Here is a 19,960-nt window from a genome sequence, read left to right as displayed (position 1 = left end):
TGCGTCCTTGTCATATCTGGCTGCCAGTGGTGCATGAGTGTCATCAGCTCAGGCTGGTAATAACTAGAACAGGTAAAGGGGGCAGAATCCCCCTGAGGCCAGGCCATTGGGCTGGAGAGCTGGCAAGCTGAGTGAGAGGCACCCACCCAGCCTCAAGGGACATAAGAGGCAGGACAGAGAGGGCGGTCACAAGCGAGGCTGACAGCCGGAGTAGAAAGACAGCAGGAAGGTACCACCTGCAGTCACTCTCTGGGCCTATTGGGACAAACCATCTGTGAGCTCCGCTGAGGGGTGACACTGGCAAGGAGAGGCCAGCCCAAGCCGGGGTGTGGTGTGTCTGGGCACTCACACTTGCTGCTGGCCCGAGGATGTGAGGTGCCCTGTGGCTCCCGTGTCTGGGCACTCACACTTGCTGCTGGCCCGAGGATGTGAGGGGCCCTGTGGCTCCCGTGTGTCTGGGCACTCACACTTGCTGCTGGCCCGAGGATGTGAGGGGCCCTGTGGCTCCCGTGTGTCTGGGCACTCACACTTGCTGCTGGCCCGAGGATGTGAGGGGCCCTGTGGCTCCCGTGTGTCTGGGCACTCACACTTGCTGCTGGCCCGAGGGTGTGAGGTGCCCTGTGGCTCCCGTGTGTCTGGGCACTCACACTTGCTGCTGGCCCGAGGATGTGAGGTGCCCTGTGGCTCCCGTGTGTCTGGGCACTCACACTTGCTGCTGGCCCGAGGATGTGAGGGGCCCTGTGGCTCCCGTGTGTCTGGGCACTCACACTTGCTGCTGGCCCGAGGATGTGAGGTGCCCTGTGGCTCCCGTGTGTCTGGGCACTCACACTTGCTGCTGGCCTGAGGATGTGAGGTGCCCTGTGGCTCCCGTGTGTCTGGGCACTCACACTTGCTGCTGGCCCGAGGATGTGAGGGGCCCTGTGGCTCCCGTGTGTCTGGGCACTCACACTTGCTGCTGGCCTGAGGATGTGAGGTGCCCTGTGGCTCCCGTGTGTCTGGGCACTCACACTTGCTGCTGGCCTGGCTGGGGCAGGATGGGCTGTGGCTGCTCACTCATCTCACCCCTCATTTTCATCTCCTGTCCTCAGACATTTGTCCCCTCCCTGCCCACCCCCAGTGCCCGGCTCCGCCCTGCTCAGCCCCTCCTCTCTGCCCCCTGCAGGACGACATGCACAGGGTCATTGACCGGCAGCTGATGGACACACACCTGAAGGAACAGAGCCGGCCAGCCACTGCCTTCGCCAGGGCCCAGGGCGCAGGCCGTGTGGCCGAGCCCAGCAGCGCTGAAGGCAAACGGCTCTTCTCGTTCTTCAGGAAAATTTAAGTTGGGAGGAGTAGGCCAACGAGGATGGGTGGCCTGGAGGTGATTACACGGGTTGCAGGTGAGGGCCCGGGGCACCATGTTTGCATTCCAGGGCCTCCCCTGGGCCGGGCGCAGTGGTGGCACTGCCCGCCCTCAGCCAGTGCAGGAGGGCCTGCTTGGCCTCTGAAGGCTGCCCTTGTCAAGGGACAGGCAGGAGCCCTGTCCCCACTGCCCAGCCACGCCCAGCCTGGGCTTCCCTAGGATCCGCTGTTGAGCAGGGCCCCCGCCTCCCTGCCCAGCGCCAGGCACTGCACCCTTCCTGTTGTGGAATGGGGCACCAGGAGACACAGAGGCCCTTCTGCATGTCTCGGGGGGCTGCTGCAGCCCCCAACGGGCCTGAGCCTCCACCCCTCCCCCATTCCCTGGCCCAGGGAGTATGGGGAGGTGGCCCTCAACCCTGTGCATGCACCTCCGCCAGGAGCCTCTGTGGGGCCTGGCGGTGGGGCCATCTCCTCACATAGCCGCAGTGGGCTCTACCCTGCCTGGCTGCCTGGCTGAGGCCGTCCAGAAGGAAGAGGGCCTGCCCCCCGTGTTGTTGCCCCCCCCCCCAAGTCTCCGTCTGGGCAGGCCTTCCCTTCAGCAGGGCCTCGCTGGCCCGGCTTCTCACGGGTCCCCGGTAGGCTTGTGCCCTCAGCCCTTCCCCTTTCCTGGGGCCAGGGCTGGAACGGGTCCCCCACAGCCCCCGCTCTCTCATGTACTACAAGTTCTTGGTTCTGCCAAGGGAGTCCAGGCCAGAATGGCCCCAGGGGGCCTGTAGTCCGCCACCTCCACCTCCAGGGCAGCACTGGCACCGCAGGTGGATGCCTCCACATACTGCCCAGCAGGCCTGCAGGAGGAGGGGTCCTGCGGCCTGCTGCTGCTGCTCCTGCCTCGGTGGCCACCACGCCCTCTGCCTAGACCCGGGCACTGGCGGGCCAGCCTCCTCCCCGCCGGCAAGCACAGCAGGGCGAGCGGAGAGAATGTACCTACAGATATGTACATACCACAGTGCTGTACTTTTGTATGTAGCAATCATGTAAATACATGTATGGATTTTATAATATACATATTATATATAAATCTATAAAGGCATATTTTTAGAAAAAACAGCATACCACTGCTTCTTTTGAAAATAGTCTAATAATAAATTGAATTTCTACAGAGCTTCCTGCCTCAGTCATTGGGTGCCTGGAGGGATTGTTTGGTCGGAACGGAACTTACCTTTCAGAACCACCACTGGCAGGCACAGGGGCAGAAATGAGTACCGCACGCCCCTAGGAGGTCACTCTGTACACTAGGGCCCAACCAGCAGACTCAGCCAGGAAGGGGCACCTCCCCTGCAGGGGGCATCCTGTGACAGCGATTTTGAGAGCAGTAGCCAAAGGCACTGCCCCCATGCCCACCCTGGCCTGGGCTCCCTGCCAGCAAGTGCCACAGGTGCCCAGCCACGGGCAGACCCTACAGCTTGGCAGCAACTATAAACAAGAAAGGAATCGCCTGTGGTGGCGCAGTGGGTAAAGCGTCAACCTGGAAATGCTGAGGTTGCCGGTTCAAAACCCTGGGCTTGCCTGGTCAAGGCACATGGGAGTTGATGCTTCCAGCTCCTCCCCCCTTTTCTCTGTCTCTCTCTCCTCTCTAAAAATGAATAAATAAAATTAAAAAAAAAAAAAAAAGGAATCACTGCAGGCAGAGCTTCCACTGCACCCTTCCGGGCGAGCGGAGAATAAACAGGACGCTTCCCCTGGCATCTGACCACGTGTGCTCTCAGCCAGTGCATCAACCCAGAGGACAAGCTCAACCTGGACCAACCAGGACCACCCTTTCAGAGAAAACGAACTCGGCTTCTCAAAGGATCCCTGGGCCTTGAGAGGCACCTGGTCAGGTCCTAGACCAGAACAAACAAGAGCTGGACACAATGGGTGGAAGAAGCCAGGTCCACCCAGAGCACAGCTGGACGAGAGGAAACAGACCCTGGGAGAAAATTTGGCAGCTTGAACCTTTATTTTAGTACTTTTTTAAAAAAGCATAATTAGAAACTTTCAATACAGAAATAATCCTAGCAAACCATTTAAAAGTTTTGTTGTTCAACAGGATTTTGCATCTGGTCCACCAGGACATCGGTCTAGCCCTGTAAGCCCCCACCCCCACCCCCCATTCATGCGTACTAACACTCAGCGGGACAGGCACACTGTCGTCACCAGAATCACCCCACTACCTGGGTCTGGATACTCAGTTGCCAGAAGCCATGAGCGTTTCTAGCCTGGGCTGGAAACTTCCAAGACCCTCTCCTCTTACTGCTTGGATTTGCAAGCACTGCCAACTGATGTCACCTTACTGCTCAGAGTGGAGTGTCCTGCCCGCCCCAGGACTGTCAGGATGGAGACCATGCTTTTGCTCCTGGCCCCCCAACCAAACAAGGGTACTTGCTGGTTGGCACCATGGCAACCTTCACAGCACCGCCTTCCCAGAGTTCCCCCACCTCATCCTGCGGCTCCAAAGTAAAGGCCTGTCACATGGAACCACAGTGTTTTGGCAGTTTGGGGAAGTGGAGAAACAGGTCAAAGGAAACCCCGTTTTGATTAAAAACCCCTCAACAGTGTTAACGAAAATACGCAGTGTGATCTGATGTGATTGTCCAGTCAGGGCTTTACCTGGAAATCGCCTAGGAAAGGAAGTCTAACAAAACATCATCATGGTGTTGAAATAAATTATTCCCAGGTTACGTGATCCTTTTAGGGGAAAGGTGAATGAAGTGTCCCAAGGAGGAGGGAAGGAGATAGTAATCAAGTGCAGATAACCCTGGTTTTTCCTCCGAGGGACCAGGGTTGGTCAAAGCTGCCTGGCTCCCAGCCCCAGCTGCCATCCTTCCCACCTGCTAAGAAATCCCCAAGTTTCCTTTGTACTAAGACAGTTCTGTCAGTGATTGAGGCTGCCTGCCGCCCCGCTCAGAGACGGCATCCCCACGGCCCAGCAGCGCCCGCTCGCTCCCCACATCGAAGACCCAAAAGCTCAGTGGAGGCCCCATGCCGACACAGACAAGGGTGAGAGGCGGTCTCCATTCCCTCCAAGAAACATCCAGGAAGGCAGAGCTGCTCTGCCAAGAACCCAGCCCCACAATGACAGGAAGCCATTCGCTTTTTCTAAAAACACTGGACCCAAAGGGGAGGCCACAACGTTTGCTGCTGTGCCAACCAAACCACAAGAAGAGAAAAAAAGTGAGGAACTTAATTCATTTGATTTGGCTTCATTTTCTTTAGCTTTTAAAATAACGCTCCTAAGCCCCATCCCTGCATGAACACACACTTTCTGTTGGGACTGAAACAGGTTGGTATAAATAGAAGCCACAGCTCCCCTGGGTTTGTAGCTTACAGGCGTCTAGAAGGCAGGACAAGAAATCTGTTGGCCAAAGGGCATGAGTGGCTCCTTTGGAACCAAAGGGCTGGGCCAGCTGAGGGCAGGGCCTCTCAGGGAAGCCCCAGGCCTGCCTCAAGGCCAGGCCTCCCCAGCTGCCACAATGGTCAGGGGTATGATGGGGCAGGCAGGGAGCTGGGCTGGGAACACAGATGGCACAGGCCCTGGAGATGGGCGAGACCCTACATGCCAGACACAAGGCGATGACGGCCTGCAGGAGAGAATGAGTTAACATGGAGCCCACTCCACCAGCCGAGGTTGGCAAAAGACGTAGAAGCGATCCTGTCTCCTCAGGAAGCTGCTGGCGTTAAGATGGGACGGGGAGGGAGGCTCTGTTGCAGCAGGCTGGCATTAGGGAGGCAAAGCCAGAGCAGGACAAGGGGGAACTGGTTGGTTAAAGCAATATACATTATGTACAAACTGGTTAATCAGTCCGCTCGCTGGCAGCGTCCTCGCCGGGCCCAGGTGCCTTGGCCAGGGGGGAGGGGCACCAGAAAGGAAGGGCAGGCTGTCCAACACCTTCTTAGTACTCGAGGGGGAGGGGAGGAAGAGCCGATGGTGCCTCCAGATAGAAAAATGTGGAAAGAATTCTTTAAATAACGGCACAAAACTGAGACTGTCCCCCGAGGAGCCCGCGGGCCTCGATCCCGGGCGCAGCCACAGTGCAGTCTCTGCAGGGGTTGGGGCGGCATTAGCAGCAGCGTTTCTTTCGTTTACTGTTCTTCGTGAGCTTCACCACATCGTTCTGTTGCTGCTGCTGCTGTTTCGCTAGGTTGTCTTTCTTTGCTCGGAGGACCAGCTCTGTGATGCAGTTGAACATCTGTGAGGATGAAGGAGGCAGGGTGGACCTCAGACCTAGCGGGGAGTCCCCATCTTGGCTCTGCTACCTCTGCTGATTGGCACAGCCGCCTCCCGCCTCCCAGCGCTCCGCTTTAGAAGGCCTGGCAGTTACTGTGATGCTTCCTGCCCTCCACCTGGGTGCCCCCAGGCAGGCTGGCAGTGGGGAGAGGGCCGAGGTGGTGGAGCGGAGCTGGGCCCATTGCCTCCCTCCCTGCTCCGGCCCATGCCTCACCTCTTCCACGTTGACATTCTCCTTGGCACTGGTCTCAAACAACTGGATCCCCATCTGCCCGGCAAATTTGTAGGCATCTTCTGTCTCCACCACCTTCCGTTCAGGGTCGTCATTCTTATTCCCCACTTCAAGGCAAAGCAAAGTCAGCTGGCCCCGCAGGAGCACCCCAGCACCCTCCACCCCACTGTCCCAGCCCAGTGAGCCAAATCTCACCTAATATTCGGCACACGTCGTCACAGTTCTGGTTAATTTCATGAAGCCACCGTTTGACGTTGACAAAGGACTCAGCACTGGTGACGTCGTAAACCACGATGACCCCATGGGTTCCCCGATAATACCTGTGAGGCCAGGGTCTGCGTCAGAGCTTCAGCCTACACAAGACCTGCCTGCCTGTGTCTGGAGGGCGGCTAGGAACTGGGAGGGACAAACACTTCCCAGCAAGACAGCAGAGTCCCCCTGCCTGGCCTTGTGGGACTTCCTCGGACAGACGGACGCACTGCCTCAGCCAGCGGGGGTGGGATGCTCAGCAGCATGGAGCCTCCCACTGTCCCCTAGCACCAAGCACTCCAGAGTGCAGCCAGCCTGGTTCGGAGTCTACCATTACCTTGAAATTTCTTTTAAGTTCTTGTTTTATTAATTCATTTGGTTAACCTGCTTCACCAAACCATACAGGTTTCAAGTGTACAACTCAACGTAACACCATCTACACACTGCACCATGCCCCGCCTCCCGCAAGCCCAGGCACGTTTTGCACTTGACATCATATCATCACTAGCCTTGTTTTAACATTCAAAAATTTTTCTCTTGAGACAAATATATGGTGACAGAAAATAATCTGACTTTGGGTGATGGGCATACAACACAATCAACAGTTCAAATGCGATAGAGATGTTCAGCTGAAACATACATACTTTTTTTTAAAAGATTTTTATTTACTGATTTTATAGAAAGAAGGGGGGTATAGCGAGAAGTATCAACTCATAGTTGCTTCACTTCAGTTGTTCATCAATGAATTGCTTGTTGTATATGCCTTGACCAGGCAAGCCCAGGGAAGGCAGGCAGGTATAAATAGTCCCCTTCAAACACCATTCGTTCACATGGTTCAGTAGGACAGGTGGAGAACATCAGCCCAGGGAGGAAGAGGAGGACAGGGCCTCACACTGCCCTGAAGAGTCTACCCAGCCTCGACAGCCAGGTGACACCCCCACCCAGAGCTACAGAGACTCCCACTCACCAGGAGCCTCTGAGGATGAGGTAAGAACCAATGCCCACAGCTCTGCCATTCATTACCTGCTGTGAGGAGCCTGAATAATAGAGCTATCTAGGCACTGTCCCTCAGAATCAGCCCTGCCCCTGCCCCTGCCCCCTGCCCTCCACCGCCCTGCTGAGAGCACCAGGTTACCAGTTCAGCTTGGGAGACACCCACCTGAGCAGGTACAAGTGCAGGCTGAGAACCAGGGGAAGAGATGATTGCCCCCTGCCAGCAAAATGTGAGCAGGGCAATGTTTCCAAACTCTTCTTTGCTAAAGACTACTGAAGATGCCCATACCTACGGCCTGGCCCCACCCTAGCACAAAGCCCCCATTGCTTTCTGGGAAGCTCCACCTTCTCTGGAGCCCATGCAAGGGTCTTTATCAGAGACAGAGAGAGACTCAGAGAGAGAAAGACTCGGGTCCGGGGAGAAGGGCACCAGTGCCTCTGGGCTTCCTGTTACAACTGCTACCAGTAATCATGTCCACTCACCACAATTTCGCTCTGTGCCATGCACAGTGCCCAGAGCTTTATATCCACTACCTAAATAATCTTTACAACAACCTGGTATGATGAACAGGAAGTAGAGTCTCAGTGGGAACATGAGGCCAAGTGACCTGCCTGAAGTCATCCCACAGTCAGGGCGCCTGCATCTAATTCCAGGGCCAGGTATCGAAGGGGCTTCCTTTCCGATCACCTCTCCCTCTCATCTCACTGTCGGACACCTATTACTCCTCCCCAAACCCACGCCCCCGGCCAGACCTCTTGCTCAGCAAAACCCGCTACCAGGAGACAAGAATCTGTGAGAGGTGACAACAGGGCTCTTTGCTGGCAGGCTAAGAAGATGCAGTATTAGTTTCTCTTTTAATGCCCTGAGTCAGAAAAGGCCACACTACCGAACCCTGACCGCCCTATTCCCTAAAAAGAGAACAATCTCCAACCTCCTGCAAGTCTCCTTCCTTCTTCACCAGCTCCATCATGGGGTGTCCAGTCTTTCCACGGCCCCTCAGCACGGCCTACAGAGCCCCCTGCCTCAAGAGGGTCAAAGTCAGGAACCCTGCGATGGAGCTCCCTCAGCGCCCCAGACAGGACAGCCAGCAGGCCTGAGCCGGTGCCACAGCTGCCAGGGTGCAGACCTCCCCCTTCTCAGGAACCCTGAAACAAACACACCACCCTAGGGCAGCTGAGGGACTCCAGTCTCCCCAATAACTGAAGGAGGCCATTCACCCCTCCCACCCTGCCCTGAAGGGAGCCGACCGCCTGGCAGCTGGGGGACGGGCTCCAGCTCCTCTGCTAAAGGGGCGCGGGCAGCCCAGGGCCCACTGCCCTGCCCAGGCAGCATTTCTCAGCTGCACTGAGTCCCCTGACTGGTCTTAACCCACAGGAGGCACGAGAGCATCTGCATCTGCCTCAGCCCATCCCTCGTCCCTCGGGGTGGAGGGGCCAGCAGAGGGCAGGGCTGTGGGACTGGTTAAAGGCAAGAGAGCTTTGGCATCAGACCTTAGTTCAACTCCTGACTAACCACTAAGTCACTGTACCCTTCCTGGCCCTCATTTTTCTTGTCCATAAAATGGAGATAATCACAGGACTCTTTTTATCAGAATTCAGTGAAGTAGGTAACATCCTTAGCAACAGTCCCAGCCCAGGGTAAGGACATCTGGGGTCAGTGCCTTGTTCTGACCAAGAGCACTTGGTCTGGTTCAGGCCACCCAAAGACATCCATCCTACCTGAAGGAGCCTCTGACCCCACTGCCTTCCTCAGGGCCTCAGTAACAGTTCCTGAGACACAAGGGGGCTCAGGCAGCTCATCAGCAAGTAACTACAGAAAGCTGCTCTCGGTGGCCCCTAGGACAGGACCCCTAGGGTTTCAGGGCGTCTCAGACCACAGTACACAAGTGCTCACTGTAGGGCTAGCCCAGTGAAGAAACCCACAGAAACCACTCGGGATCCAACCCCTTGAGCAGGGCCACCCAGCCAGCACCCCTAGAGTCCCCGCCACACTCCCAGCCACCACTGTGGGGGCTCTTACCCCTCACATGTCCCACCCTCAGAAAAGCTTGCAGCCAGCCTGGGGTCTGCCCTGTTTCCATGCTAACGGGAGGAAAGGGATCTCCGGCCGGGCACTTCCTCACCCGCTTTCCCAAGAGCCCCCACTCACACAGGGACCATTGCAGGAAGACCAAGGAGAGGCCACCCAAAGAAGCCACGACTGCGGCTCAGACATGAGCTCCTGCTCTGCATGCACCGCCGCGTGCTGCTCAGGCCTGCCGCCCATGAGAGCAGGACCCCTCTCAGAAGTCCCCTCATCTGTAAAATGGAGACAATAATAGCCACCTCAGAGGGCTCAGTGAGAGCCCGATGAAGCCTATGCAGAGTACCCGGAGCGTGGACTCAGCATGGAAGCAAAGCCTGAAGATAAACCCTCTGGGAAACTGAAGCACAGAATGTTTGGGCAGCTTGTCCAAGGTCACACAGGAGAACAGAACTGCAAACTCCAAACCATTTGCCTTCAAAGCCCTGCTCTTTCCTGGAAGCTGTTCCAGTACAGCCCAGAACCAAGAGCCCCTCCACAGATGCTCCAGCTGGGATCTCCTATTTGTAGCGAAGAGTCACAAACGTGGGGCAACAGCACAGGAGGGCTGCCCGCTGGCTGAGGCAGGTGCCCAGGAACCAGCTTTAGGGAGGCCAAGTAGTGGCCTCACAACGGCCTCGTGGCACCAGCGCCTTCCCGGCCTCCCATCAGGGAGAAGCAAGCTCCAAGAAGTCGGGGTGGGTGATGGCGGGCTGCACAGCCGACACCCCAACAAAATAACTGTCATTGACTATGTCTGACCACCTGGCAAAGCCAACATATTACCCCATTTTATAGACAAAGGAACCAAAGGCCGGAGGGTAAGCTGACTGATACCCAGAGCCACGGTGCTCAGCTGCGGCCCACACCCGGGCAGCAGCCACGCCTCATCCCCTCCTCCTCTCACATCCTTAGGGAGAGGAGAGCTCAGCTTGACACTACCGACTATGGCCAGCAAGGAGCTTACCTCCCGACAGGCTCAGGGGCCCACCCAGCGACATCTCTAGCATGCCCCGGACAAGTGCATCCCAATGGCGGTGGCGAGGGGCCAGAGGGGCTGGCCGAGCGGACTCACGTGGAGGTGATGGTGCGGAAGCGCTCCTGCCCGGCCGTGTCCCAGATCTGCAGCTTCACTTTCTCCCCATTGATCTCCACGGTCCGAATCTTGAAATCCACGCCGATTGTGGTGATGTAGCTGCCTGCACACACATGCGCGTTAGCGGGGCCGGCAGGTGCCCAGGGGGACTACATTGCACTCACTCTGGGCCCCCACACATAGGGCTCAGGGACACTGTTCTGAATAAGAAAGACATGTGCCCTGCCATGACGGAACCCACAGTCAAGGTGAGCGCAACAGACAGGGTACAATGAAACAAAGCGATAAGACAATTTCAAGAGTGATGAGTGACACAAAGGAAATAAAATGAGAGATGTGACTGGGGGAAGGGGCAGGCTCCTTGAATTGGAGTGGCCAGGCTGTCTGTTAGCTATGGCCTGAGAATGGGGGGAGACCTATCATGCACTGTTTTTCTTTTCTATTCTATTGCAAACATTTTAAATGAGCCACAAAATTAACTGCCTAACACACAAGTCATGACCTGCAATGTAAAAAGCCGTGCTCCAGGCAGAGGGGACCTTAGCACAATAGCAGTGGGGGAAGGGTCGTGCAGTCATGTGAGGCCAGGCAGAGTTGAGGCAGGTAGGGGTGCCAAGGCCTGACCTTGGGCCATTTATACCATTTGAAGAGCTGAGGCTTTCTTCTGTGTGTGACAGGAAGGCACTGAAGGTTCCAATCGGAGCATGAGCTGCATTATAAACAGCTCTCCCAGGGCATCTTTGTGAAAGATGGAGTGGAAGAGAATTTCTGGCCAATGTAACGGGCCTGTCCAGGCTCACAAAGGCCCGGATGCTAAGAAGACATGTTTTCACTCCATTTGGAGATTACAGTTTAACACAGGACACACACACAACTGACTCTATGAAGTGTCAAAACTCTAAAGGAAAAGTCAAAACTCTAAAGGAAAAGTCAAAGTTCAAGGCGGGGTGGAGATCAAGGAAGGCCTTCGGGGAGGAAGTCGCATTAGGGCCCAGCTTGAAAGAATAGGTAAAATTTCAAAGGTTGAGATTCAGTGGGGGGAAGACATCCCACCCAGAGGAAAAGAGCGGAGGCAAAACACAGAAAACATTCAAAAACAAGCCAGCCCCCTACTCCGGGAGCACTGGACGATGCCAAGGAAAGGCCCCGCGCCCACTGCTGCAGGCGCTCAACACGCAGCTGGTGGCTGAATGAGAGGGCCAGCGAGAGAGCCTGTGAAACAACAAAAGAATAAACAAACTGTAGGAGCAGGAAAGCTGGGAAGGTGTGCCGAAAATAGATTATGAAGAGCAGTGGTTTTCAACAGGGAGGACTGTGTCCCCGCAGAGGACGAAGAGGGCAACGTCTGGAGACATTTTTGGTTGTCACAACAGGGGTGAGGGGGGCAATGCTACTGCTGCTGGCATCGGGTGGGTGGAGCCCAGGGGTTTTGCTCTATATCCTTCAGAATGGCCCTGACAACAAACAGTCACGGTGTGTGTCACGGGGCCCAGAGATCACCGCTGCTGAGGGGAGAAACCTTGCTGTCAGCTCCGCTCACCTCAGAGAGGGCTGCTGAGGTGTTGAGCTAGGCAAGCCCCTGGCCAAGCTGGGTGCTGGCAGGGTGAATTCAGCAGTCTGAGGGGACGGGAGGGGCTGCTGGAATGCTTCAGGCTAGAATGAACGAAGATACCAGTAGCAGAAATGGGAAGAGGGGTGAGACTGCAGGAGAGCCCTCCAGGAGTGGAAGCTGACAGGATGGGGCGTCAGAGAGCCATAAGAAAGAAGAGGACTATCTCAGCGTAATGAGAAGCTGCCCGTTAGTGACCATTCCTGATCAGAAGGTCCTACCAACAACAAACCACTGAAATCACTGAAAGGTTACGGAGTCCCAGGCACTAGGTAAGCCTCGCAATAACCCTTTGTGGGAAAGACGAGGATCAGTCCCACAGTACAGATGAGCCGAGGCTTAGTCAGGCTCCTGGTCACACAGACAAGTCTTTCCACATCACACCACGGGTGGTGCTGCAGGACTACCGCTGGGAGAAACTACTTATCCACCCAGAGGCAAGAGGCGTCAGCCCTGTAATCACTTCCTAGTTTTAGCTCCGCCCTTGACCACATCATAGGGAATTCCCTACAAGACAGTCACACTTCATCCTTGATCAGAAAGACCAAGCCAGCCCAAAGCCCCTACAATCAACCTGATGTATTCAAACAAAGGGAAACACAACCAGTTCATCAGTTTCAGGAAAATACAAACTCAAACAAGATAGCAGGTATTGCTGACTGGCTTAGCAAAAATGAAGACAGGTCCCAGCACTGATAGACACTCTAAGCCCCTTCAGTGGGAGCGTCAGTACACCTAGCGCAGCTTATCTGACAGCTCCGTTCAGTCCTGTTGCCAGAACACACCCCTGACCCAGCGACTCCTCTTCTATACAAGAATCAACATGCAGTGTATCCCAAGCAATGCAGCATCACTGAAACTAGAAGCTGCCAGAAAGCAGGTACACATCGAGAGTACTGTTGATGAACCATGTGTGTCCAGGGCTGCACGTGGCCATGGAAGGCTGGGGACGACCCCGACACACAGAGGGGAAGGCAAGGTGCTGACCTAGAGCATGAGGAGTGTGGAGCGGAGGAGAGTTGGGAAGGTGGACATCATGCTGAGCAGAGGGGGCACCACTTTCATTTTTCACTTTGCTTTCCTGTTTGAAATTTTACACAGGCATGTACTAACTAGTAATTTTTTTTTTATTTTTTTTTTTGCATTTTTCCGAAGCTGGAAACGGGGAGGCAGTCAGACACTCCCGCATGCGCCCGACCGGGATCCACTAGGCATGCTCACCAGGGGGCAATGCTCTGCCCCTCTGGGGCGTCACTCTGTTGCATCCAGAGCCATTCTAGCACCTGAGGCAGAGACCACAGAGCCATCCTCAGTGCCTGGGCCATCTTTGCTCCAATGGAGCCTCGGCTGCGGGAGGGGAAGAGAGAGACAGAGAGGAAGGAGAGGGGGAGGGGTGGAGAAGCAGATGGGCGCTTCTCCTGTGTGCCCTGGCCGGGGATCGAACCCGGGACTCCTGCATGCCAGGCCGACACTCTACCACTGAGCCAACCGGCCAGGGCCTAACTAGTAATATTTTTTAACTCTCTTTTTTCTTTTTTAAATGTTGGGGCACAAAAAGACCATGGGTGGCACAAGTATAGGCCTGTAAAGAATTTTTCTGACCAGACAGATTAAGAGCGACTGAGAGGCTCCTGACCCGTGTCCTCCTCTGCCTACCACTCCCCCATCCACCCCCGCAGCCCGCGATCGGACCAACCGAGGCAGAGGCAGGCATGTCCTGGTGCCAAGAAAAGGGATTTCAAAACTAGAATAGCCCAGCAGCACGCCACGGGCACACTCACCTGAGAAAGTGTTGTCTGCAAAGCGTAAGAGTAAACTGCTCTTGCCCACACCTGCAAGAGAAAGCAGGAGATGAGAGGCAGCATGGTCCCCTCCTCCAGCCCAGTCCTTCCTTCTTCAGGGAGGCGACACCCAGGTCCCCATTCTTGAGCTCAGCAGGACCCAGCTCCCTCCTCGATGCTGCTCTTAGTCACAAGCAGCCACACCAAGAACGTCTCCCCACTCAATCTCTGACCTTGTCCTCTGTCCTAGTGTAAGACAAGCTGCTCCCCAAATGCCCAGGATAGGAATGAGAAAGGGACTCATGCCCAAGTGCTGTGCTGAGGGCTAGCCCCAGCAACCCAGAGGAAGGTACCAGAAGACAAAATTAAGGCAGAGGAAGGTCAACCAAATGATACCGGCCCCAAACTGCGTCTAAAACACGGTCCCTAGAGAATGCGCATTATGTGTGGAGCTTCGATTTGTGTGTAGTGTGAGGCGAGAACCCGCACAGGTGGTAAGAGAGCTTGAAATCATCAGGGCTATTTTGCAGTTGAGGAAACTGAGGCCCAGACAACTCGGACCAACTGTCAGCCACCTTAGCCCGGAATGTCACTGCCAGCTGGTCAGTGTGGAACGGTGTCTGCCGTACACATATCAGCCAATAGCTCCCGTGAGCCCAGAGTATGTCACTTGCCACAGCATCTGCAGGCACACTGTCCCCAGGACGGGCAGACCCTCGTAAGCCTGGCTTCCCTTTACTTCACACCCAGCAGCTTTAGCCTGCCACACGCAAGCTGTCCTGGGTCCTTCTGTCCCATCCCTACCCATGCCACCCTGACGCCGGCTGCATCAACTGACTAGAGGAAAGAATCAGGATGGACAGGGTGCTGTGTGGTGGGCACTTCTGTGCTCCTATAATTCCAGCTGCATCTCTCAAGACAAGGCAACTGGGGCTCCGAACAGCTTAGCAGCTGGTCTAGGGGCCTCCGCAGGAACTGTGGGCTGAGGTCTGATCCGGGGCTGTCTACCCCGGCGCTCTCCCCAATACATACTACTGCTTGGGGAGTATTGTGTGTTTCAAAACGGAAGTGGAATACAAAGACCCCAAAGGGGCTCCTCCAGCTCACTCCTGGTCAACTTTCAGCAGCAGTGCTATCAAAGCTAGATATGAAGAGATCTTAACCTAAGATCTCAGACACCTCCACAACCAAGTGCAAACTTTTAGTACATAAACATTTTTATGGGAAGGAACCCAGAGTGTCCACCAGCTCCTCAGAGAGGGCACTGGCTCTGCCCCGCCTCCAGCGGTGCCTCTCTAATCCTAACTAATTCAGACGTCCCCTCTGAGCAGTCCTCTCGGATGATCTCACCTGGAGACATCCCCAAATGAGTGTCCTGTCCAGGGAAGGCCAGGAAACTTGTTTCCTGGAGTAAGCGTGGGTCTGGCCTCCCACAGGCAGGCTGGGGGCCGCGCCCACGTACCTGCGGCTCAGCCCGTGCCCACGGCACCCTTGCTTAGAGCCACTTCCTCATCGCTGCCTCTGCGAGGCTTCCTGCTGAGCCCAAGGAGAGCCCAAGTTCTGGGCTGGGTCCCTCACAGGCTCTGCCCAATGCCAACACCCCATCGGCCCTGCCAGCTCCTCTGCTTCCTTTTGGAGACTTCTGGGTGCGCTTACTCAGCTAGAAGCTTGTGCCGAGCCACTAGGCTGTGAGTTCCTATAGGAAGGAGATCTTGCCTCACTTATCTTGGACACTGAGTGTGCTGGAAGCCAGGCCCAGCACAAAACACTATGTAATGAAGCATGACTAAAAGGATGCCAATCATACTGACAGCCATGCTATCTAAGGCTATGACTGCAGCATTTACAGAAGCTAAAGCAGTGGTTTCCAAACTTTTGGGGGCAGCAGAATCCTTCTTTTAAATTAAATTTTATCTGCCACCCATATATCTAAAACAGAGAAGGGGACAGGCTCTCTGTGCCTGAGGCGATGAAGCAGCAGCAGTCCCTCCAGCTGGGCCCCTCTGGGTCCCCTTGCTCACCCCCAGGCTCCCCTGCAGAGCTTCTGGAAACCAGTAGGTGGCAGAAAGACCACTACAGTCACCACTTCAACTGCTCCTCCCAGCCTTAGTTTGGGTCTGACACCTACCTCCAGCATTGCTCCTCCCTTTAAAAGGAACAGACACCCACCCTTACTTAGAAATGTCATCTCCTAAATATCCCTGGAAGAGTCCTCTTTGGGAAAATACGCTGCTACCATTCATCCCAAAGCCTGGCCTAAGAGAGGCAGTGACAAGTCTCAATTTACCTTCACCACCGCTGAAGTCAACAACTTCCCAAGGGCCATAGCTAGTATGAAATCAAACCAGTCCAGCCCCATCATCTGTTGCCCTGCAAGGAGCAGAAGCCAGCATCAACTCTCTTGGTGGCCAGGAGACACAGATTTTGTCTGCAAAAACCTCACATACCATTCTCAGCTGTCACCATGCTCCCTGTACCAGACTCCCACCCTCCCCTGCTTTCTGCCTCTTGGGCTTCACGGATGCTCTGGCCCTCAGAAAGCCACCACAGAAGTCCCCACCCTCAGCCCTGCTCCTCCCTTGGGCTATATAGTTCCCTCCCTCCTCCTGGCTTCAGTTCTAGGCTGTTGAAGACCTTTAGACCTTCAAGTAAAGTGTGCTCAATTTTAAACAGGCTCAGCAACTAATTCACTGCATAACCTCAGACAAGTCACCTCCCCTCTCTGAGCCTCAGTTCACTCATCTGTAAATGGAAAGGCTTTCACTAGATCTCTGGCAGCCACTCCAGCCTCCGGGTTCTAAGAATGAAGATGGCTGGCCCCACAGATCAGATGAAACGCCATTAGAAATCAGAGCCAACATCAGAACATATAGAACCTTAGACATAAAGAAGAGCTGCAGAGCTGAAGGAATGTATTCCAGAAGTGTGTGCAATGTGGCAGAGTGGGAAGAACTCTAGATGTATAAAGAAAGAAACTAACATTCACCGAGGGCCCACAGTTTGCCAGGCCTGACACCAGCTGCTCACACACGAATCCATCTGCCTTAACTCTTGGCTTTGCCTCTGCTGAGCTGTGTGGCTTTGGGCAAGTCAGTCAGCTCCTCTGAGCCTTAGTTTGCTCATCTGACAACCCACACAGGCAAAGGATGGGACCCAGATGAGAGTCTGTGAAGTCCTTCAGTAAACCCCAAGGATGATCCACTCAAGAAGCCCAGGTCAGGGGAGTGCCTGATGTTCGTCTCCTTGCTCAATTGCCAATGCTTAGTTTGAACTTCCATGGCTACCATCTCCCAGTTTCCTAAGCATTTGGCTTTGAATAACAGCTCACTGTCGGGAAAAATTAAACTGCAAAGCATCTATCTCCTCTACACAACGTTGTCCTCCATGCTCAAACTGAACGAGGAGCCAGACCACATAAATCTTGATCCAGTGAGTCTTCTCCCACACCTTACTCCTGAGTGAAAAATCAATATACCGTGCAAAATGTGCTATGAGAAAGGGGGCCAAAACCTTCCTCTGGGTTTTATGGAGAAGAAAAACAACAAGCTGCAACTACTTGCTGAGTTGATGCTTTTCATTTTTGGATATCAACATAGGCTCTAGATGTCTTGCAGAGGGATAAGGAGCCCTGACCATGGTAAGTTGACTTTAACTCCAAAAACAAAGGAAGCACCCTGGGGCCAGCCCCTCAAAACCAAGGCCAGGGCTAAAATCAAATCATGTAAAGGCACGAGCCTTCAGACCCAGAGGAACGCCGGAAGTCATTTCCAAGAGCAAGTCTACATACACAGCTTGTCTGGTTTTCTTTCATTCAAACCACAGCCTCCTCCTTTCTAACTCCTTTCCCAGCCACAGCTACTCTTCATCTCTGTAGTTAGCTCCTAATTTTTCCTCTTACCTCTCCCTTCCACCAGTAACCACGAAAACCTCAGCCATCCTTTACCTGATCCAAACCACCAACCACATCCCAAGCCAGCTCCACAGAGAGACCAAAACCCACATACTTCCCTGGCCCAGCTATGACACTGTCACCCAACACTCCTACATCAGGGTCTTAACAACGCCTTTGATTTGGTCCCCCCTTTCCTTAACAATTCATGGGTTCCACCACCAACCTGGTTTCTGCCTCCAGTCACGTGACCTCCTTCCCTACATTCAACTCAGGTGTGGTCTATGAATTCTGCATGCTCCCCAGCCGTCTGCCCCATCATATAACCTCAGCACCTCAGTTATGCTCCCATAAACCTCCCGGGGCCAGCCTCCCTGACCTCTTGGTCACCCCATAATCCTGCCTACCTGCCACACTCCAAAGCTCTAACACCCTCCACCCTTTCCCAGAAACCAGCTATTCTTTCTAAGGACACTTACTATTCATTCATTCCACAAATATGGGTTAGGCACCTACTGGGTGCCAGGCGCTGCACTGGGCACTGGAGAGGTTGCAGTGCGCTGAGCAAGGAGCTCTCCAGGACCGTGGATATGGTCAGAGCACTTCTGTAATCCTGGCTGACCCACCTCCAGTACCTGTTCAGCATACATACAGCATGTGTATGTACCACAAACGAATACTGAACCCTCACTACAGGCTAGGCCCTGATCTAAACACTGTGCGTGAGTTATCTCTAACACTCAATCAGCTCAGTGAGACAGATCCTATTATCCCATTTTACAGATGAAGAAACGGAACCATAGAGGGATGGAGCAGTAATAGTAATTCAGCAAAAACGTGCCAGACCCTGTGCCAAGTGCTTGACCCGCCTTACCTTATTTAAACCTCACAGTAATGCCACAGGCAGGTTCTGGGAACATCCCTATTTTGCAGATGAAGAAACTTAGGCTTGCAAGGAGAATGATAACCACATCAATAGAAAACACCTAGGCCAGGTCGGCGCTAAGCACTTTTTTAGCTGCATCTCATCAAATCTTCACACCACCCAGCAAGGCAAGTGCCCACTTCTCAGGTGAGGAAACTGAGGCTCAGAAAGGTGAAACAACTTGCCCAAGGTCACAGAGCGAGGAAGCTAGCAGTCCCAGTCCCAGGACTCGAACCCAGGTCTCTCCAACTGCAGAGATAGCGCGACTTGACCAAGGTCACACGTGAGGCAGCGGCAAGCGCGGTGAGTGGACCCGGCGCCCCGGCCCCGACCCTTGCTCGCCCGGCTCCTCCGCTCCGCAGCCCCGCGCCCATACCTCTCCTCGGCGCGGCCGGGAGCCCCTCGGCGCGCCCCCTGGGGCCGGTGGCCGCCGGGCAGCCCCGCCCGCCCCGCGCGGGCCGGCACCTCCCCGCCCGTCTGCCCGCCCCGAGGCTCCCGCGGGCCGCGCCCGGCAGGGCCCATGCCGCCTCCGGCCGCCTCGGCCCTCACCGCTGTCGCCGATGATGAGCAGCTTGAAGAGGTGGTCGTAGTCCCGGGCCATGGTGGGCGGGGGAGGCGCGGGCAAGCGGGCGGGGTCGGTGCTGGCCTCGCTATCCGCAGCTCCCTCCGGGCTGCTCCGGCAGCAGCGGATCCACTTCCCGAACAAACAGCCGGAACTGACAGAAACACCTCCCTCCGCTCCCCCTCCTCCTCCTCCTCCTCCTCTTCAGCAGCCGCCGCCGCTACCGCCTCCTCCCTCCTTCCCGCCCCGCCCCGCCCCGCCATTGCGCAGGCGCAGCGGCTGGAGACGGCTGTGCGCAGCCGCAGCCGCGGCCAGCCATGCCCTCTCTGCGCTCGCGCACCGCACATGCGCTCTGGCCGTCCTGCCAGCGCGGGCCTGCCTGTTCAATGCCACTTTAGTGGACGTCGCTGCTGCGGCGTCCTTGGCCCTGAAGGCTGGGCTTGTTGAGCTGCTGTCGAGCCCTAACTGAAAGAAGCCGAGAGTTCCGGAGAATCCCGGCTGTGGCCCAGGACGGACTCGCTCCTTCATCTTCGAGCCCCGCAAGCACTACGGTGAGAAAAAGATGCACTCAGCGAGCGTGGGGGCGGGGCTTACGCCGCCCGGTTCCTTGGGACCCGGGACTCAGGACACTCCGCCCCTTTCTACATGGACGCCGCCCCCGGAGTGCTGGTTCCAGCCCCTCACCGAGTCCCTGGTCTGGGACCGGGCGCTGGAGCTGTTGGTGGCTGCTGAGTTTTACAGCACAGGAGTCGCCTGCTGGAGCTTAATTAGGAGTGTGGCCTTTGAGGTCAGCTCTGGGTCGAAATCACATCCTAGCCCTCCAACCTCTTGGAGCCTGAGATGTCTTGGAAAGTAGTTGGAGTCAGAGTCCCATCCAGCTTGACGCTGAGCCTGGGAGATTGACTAGTGTGTAAGTTGCATCCGATGCAACCCGGAGACCCAAAGCAGCAG

The 19,960-nt window shown here is 55.4% G+C and overlaps 2 protein-coding genes across 4 annotated transcripts in view; one reads left to right on the top strand and one right to left on the bottom strand.

The window, feature by feature from the left end:
* Positions 1 to 2,496, top strand: part of BICDL1 (BICD family like cargo adaptor 1) — an 89,177-nt gene extending 86,681 nt beyond the window's left edge. For both annotated transcript variants that reach the window (XM_066370785.1, XM_066370783.1), the window contains one exon: positions 1,163 to 2,496. In XM_066370785.1, coding sequence (XP_066226882.1) covers positions 1,163 to 1,324 — 162 coding nt within the window. In that variant the 3' untranslated portion in view covers positions 1,325 to 2,496. The remainder of the gene's footprint in view (positions 1 to 1,162) is intronic.
* Positions 2,497 to 3,747: 1,251 nt separating this feature from the next.
* RAB35 (RAB35, member RAS oncogene family) lies at positions 3,748 to 19,187 on the bottom strand. Of its 2 annotated transcripts, XM_066370781.1 has the most exons (6): positions 18,997 to 19,187; positions 13,634 to 13,684; positions 10,223 to 10,346; positions 6,039 to 6,163; positions 5,826 to 5,950; positions 3,748 to 5,573 (listed from the first exon to the last, which is right to left on the bottom strand). In XM_066370781.1, exons 1-6 carry the CDS (start codon positions 19,046 to 19,048, stop codon positions 5,445 to 5,447), a joined length of 606 nt encoding a protein of 201 aa, XP_066226878.1. In that variant the 5' UTR covers positions 19,049 to 19,187; the 3' UTR covers positions 3,748 to 5,444. The 2 variants fall into 2 exon arrangements, with proteins under 2 accessions (XP_066226878.1, XP_066226879.1); XM_066370782.1 differs by lacking the exon at positions 5,826 to 5,950.
* Between the last annotated feature and the right edge of the window lie 773 nt (positions 19,188 to 19,960).

Source organism: Saccopteryx leptura, chromosome 2 (assembly GCF_036850995.1).
Source record: "Saccopteryx leptura isolate mSacLep1 chromosome 2, mSacLep1_pri_phased_curated, whole genome shotgun sequence".
NCBI classification, from domain to species: Eukaryota; Metazoa; Chordata; class Mammalia; order Chiroptera; family Emballonuridae; genus Saccopteryx; species Saccopteryx leptura.
This window is presented reverse-complemented; position numbering and strand designations above follow the sequence as displayed.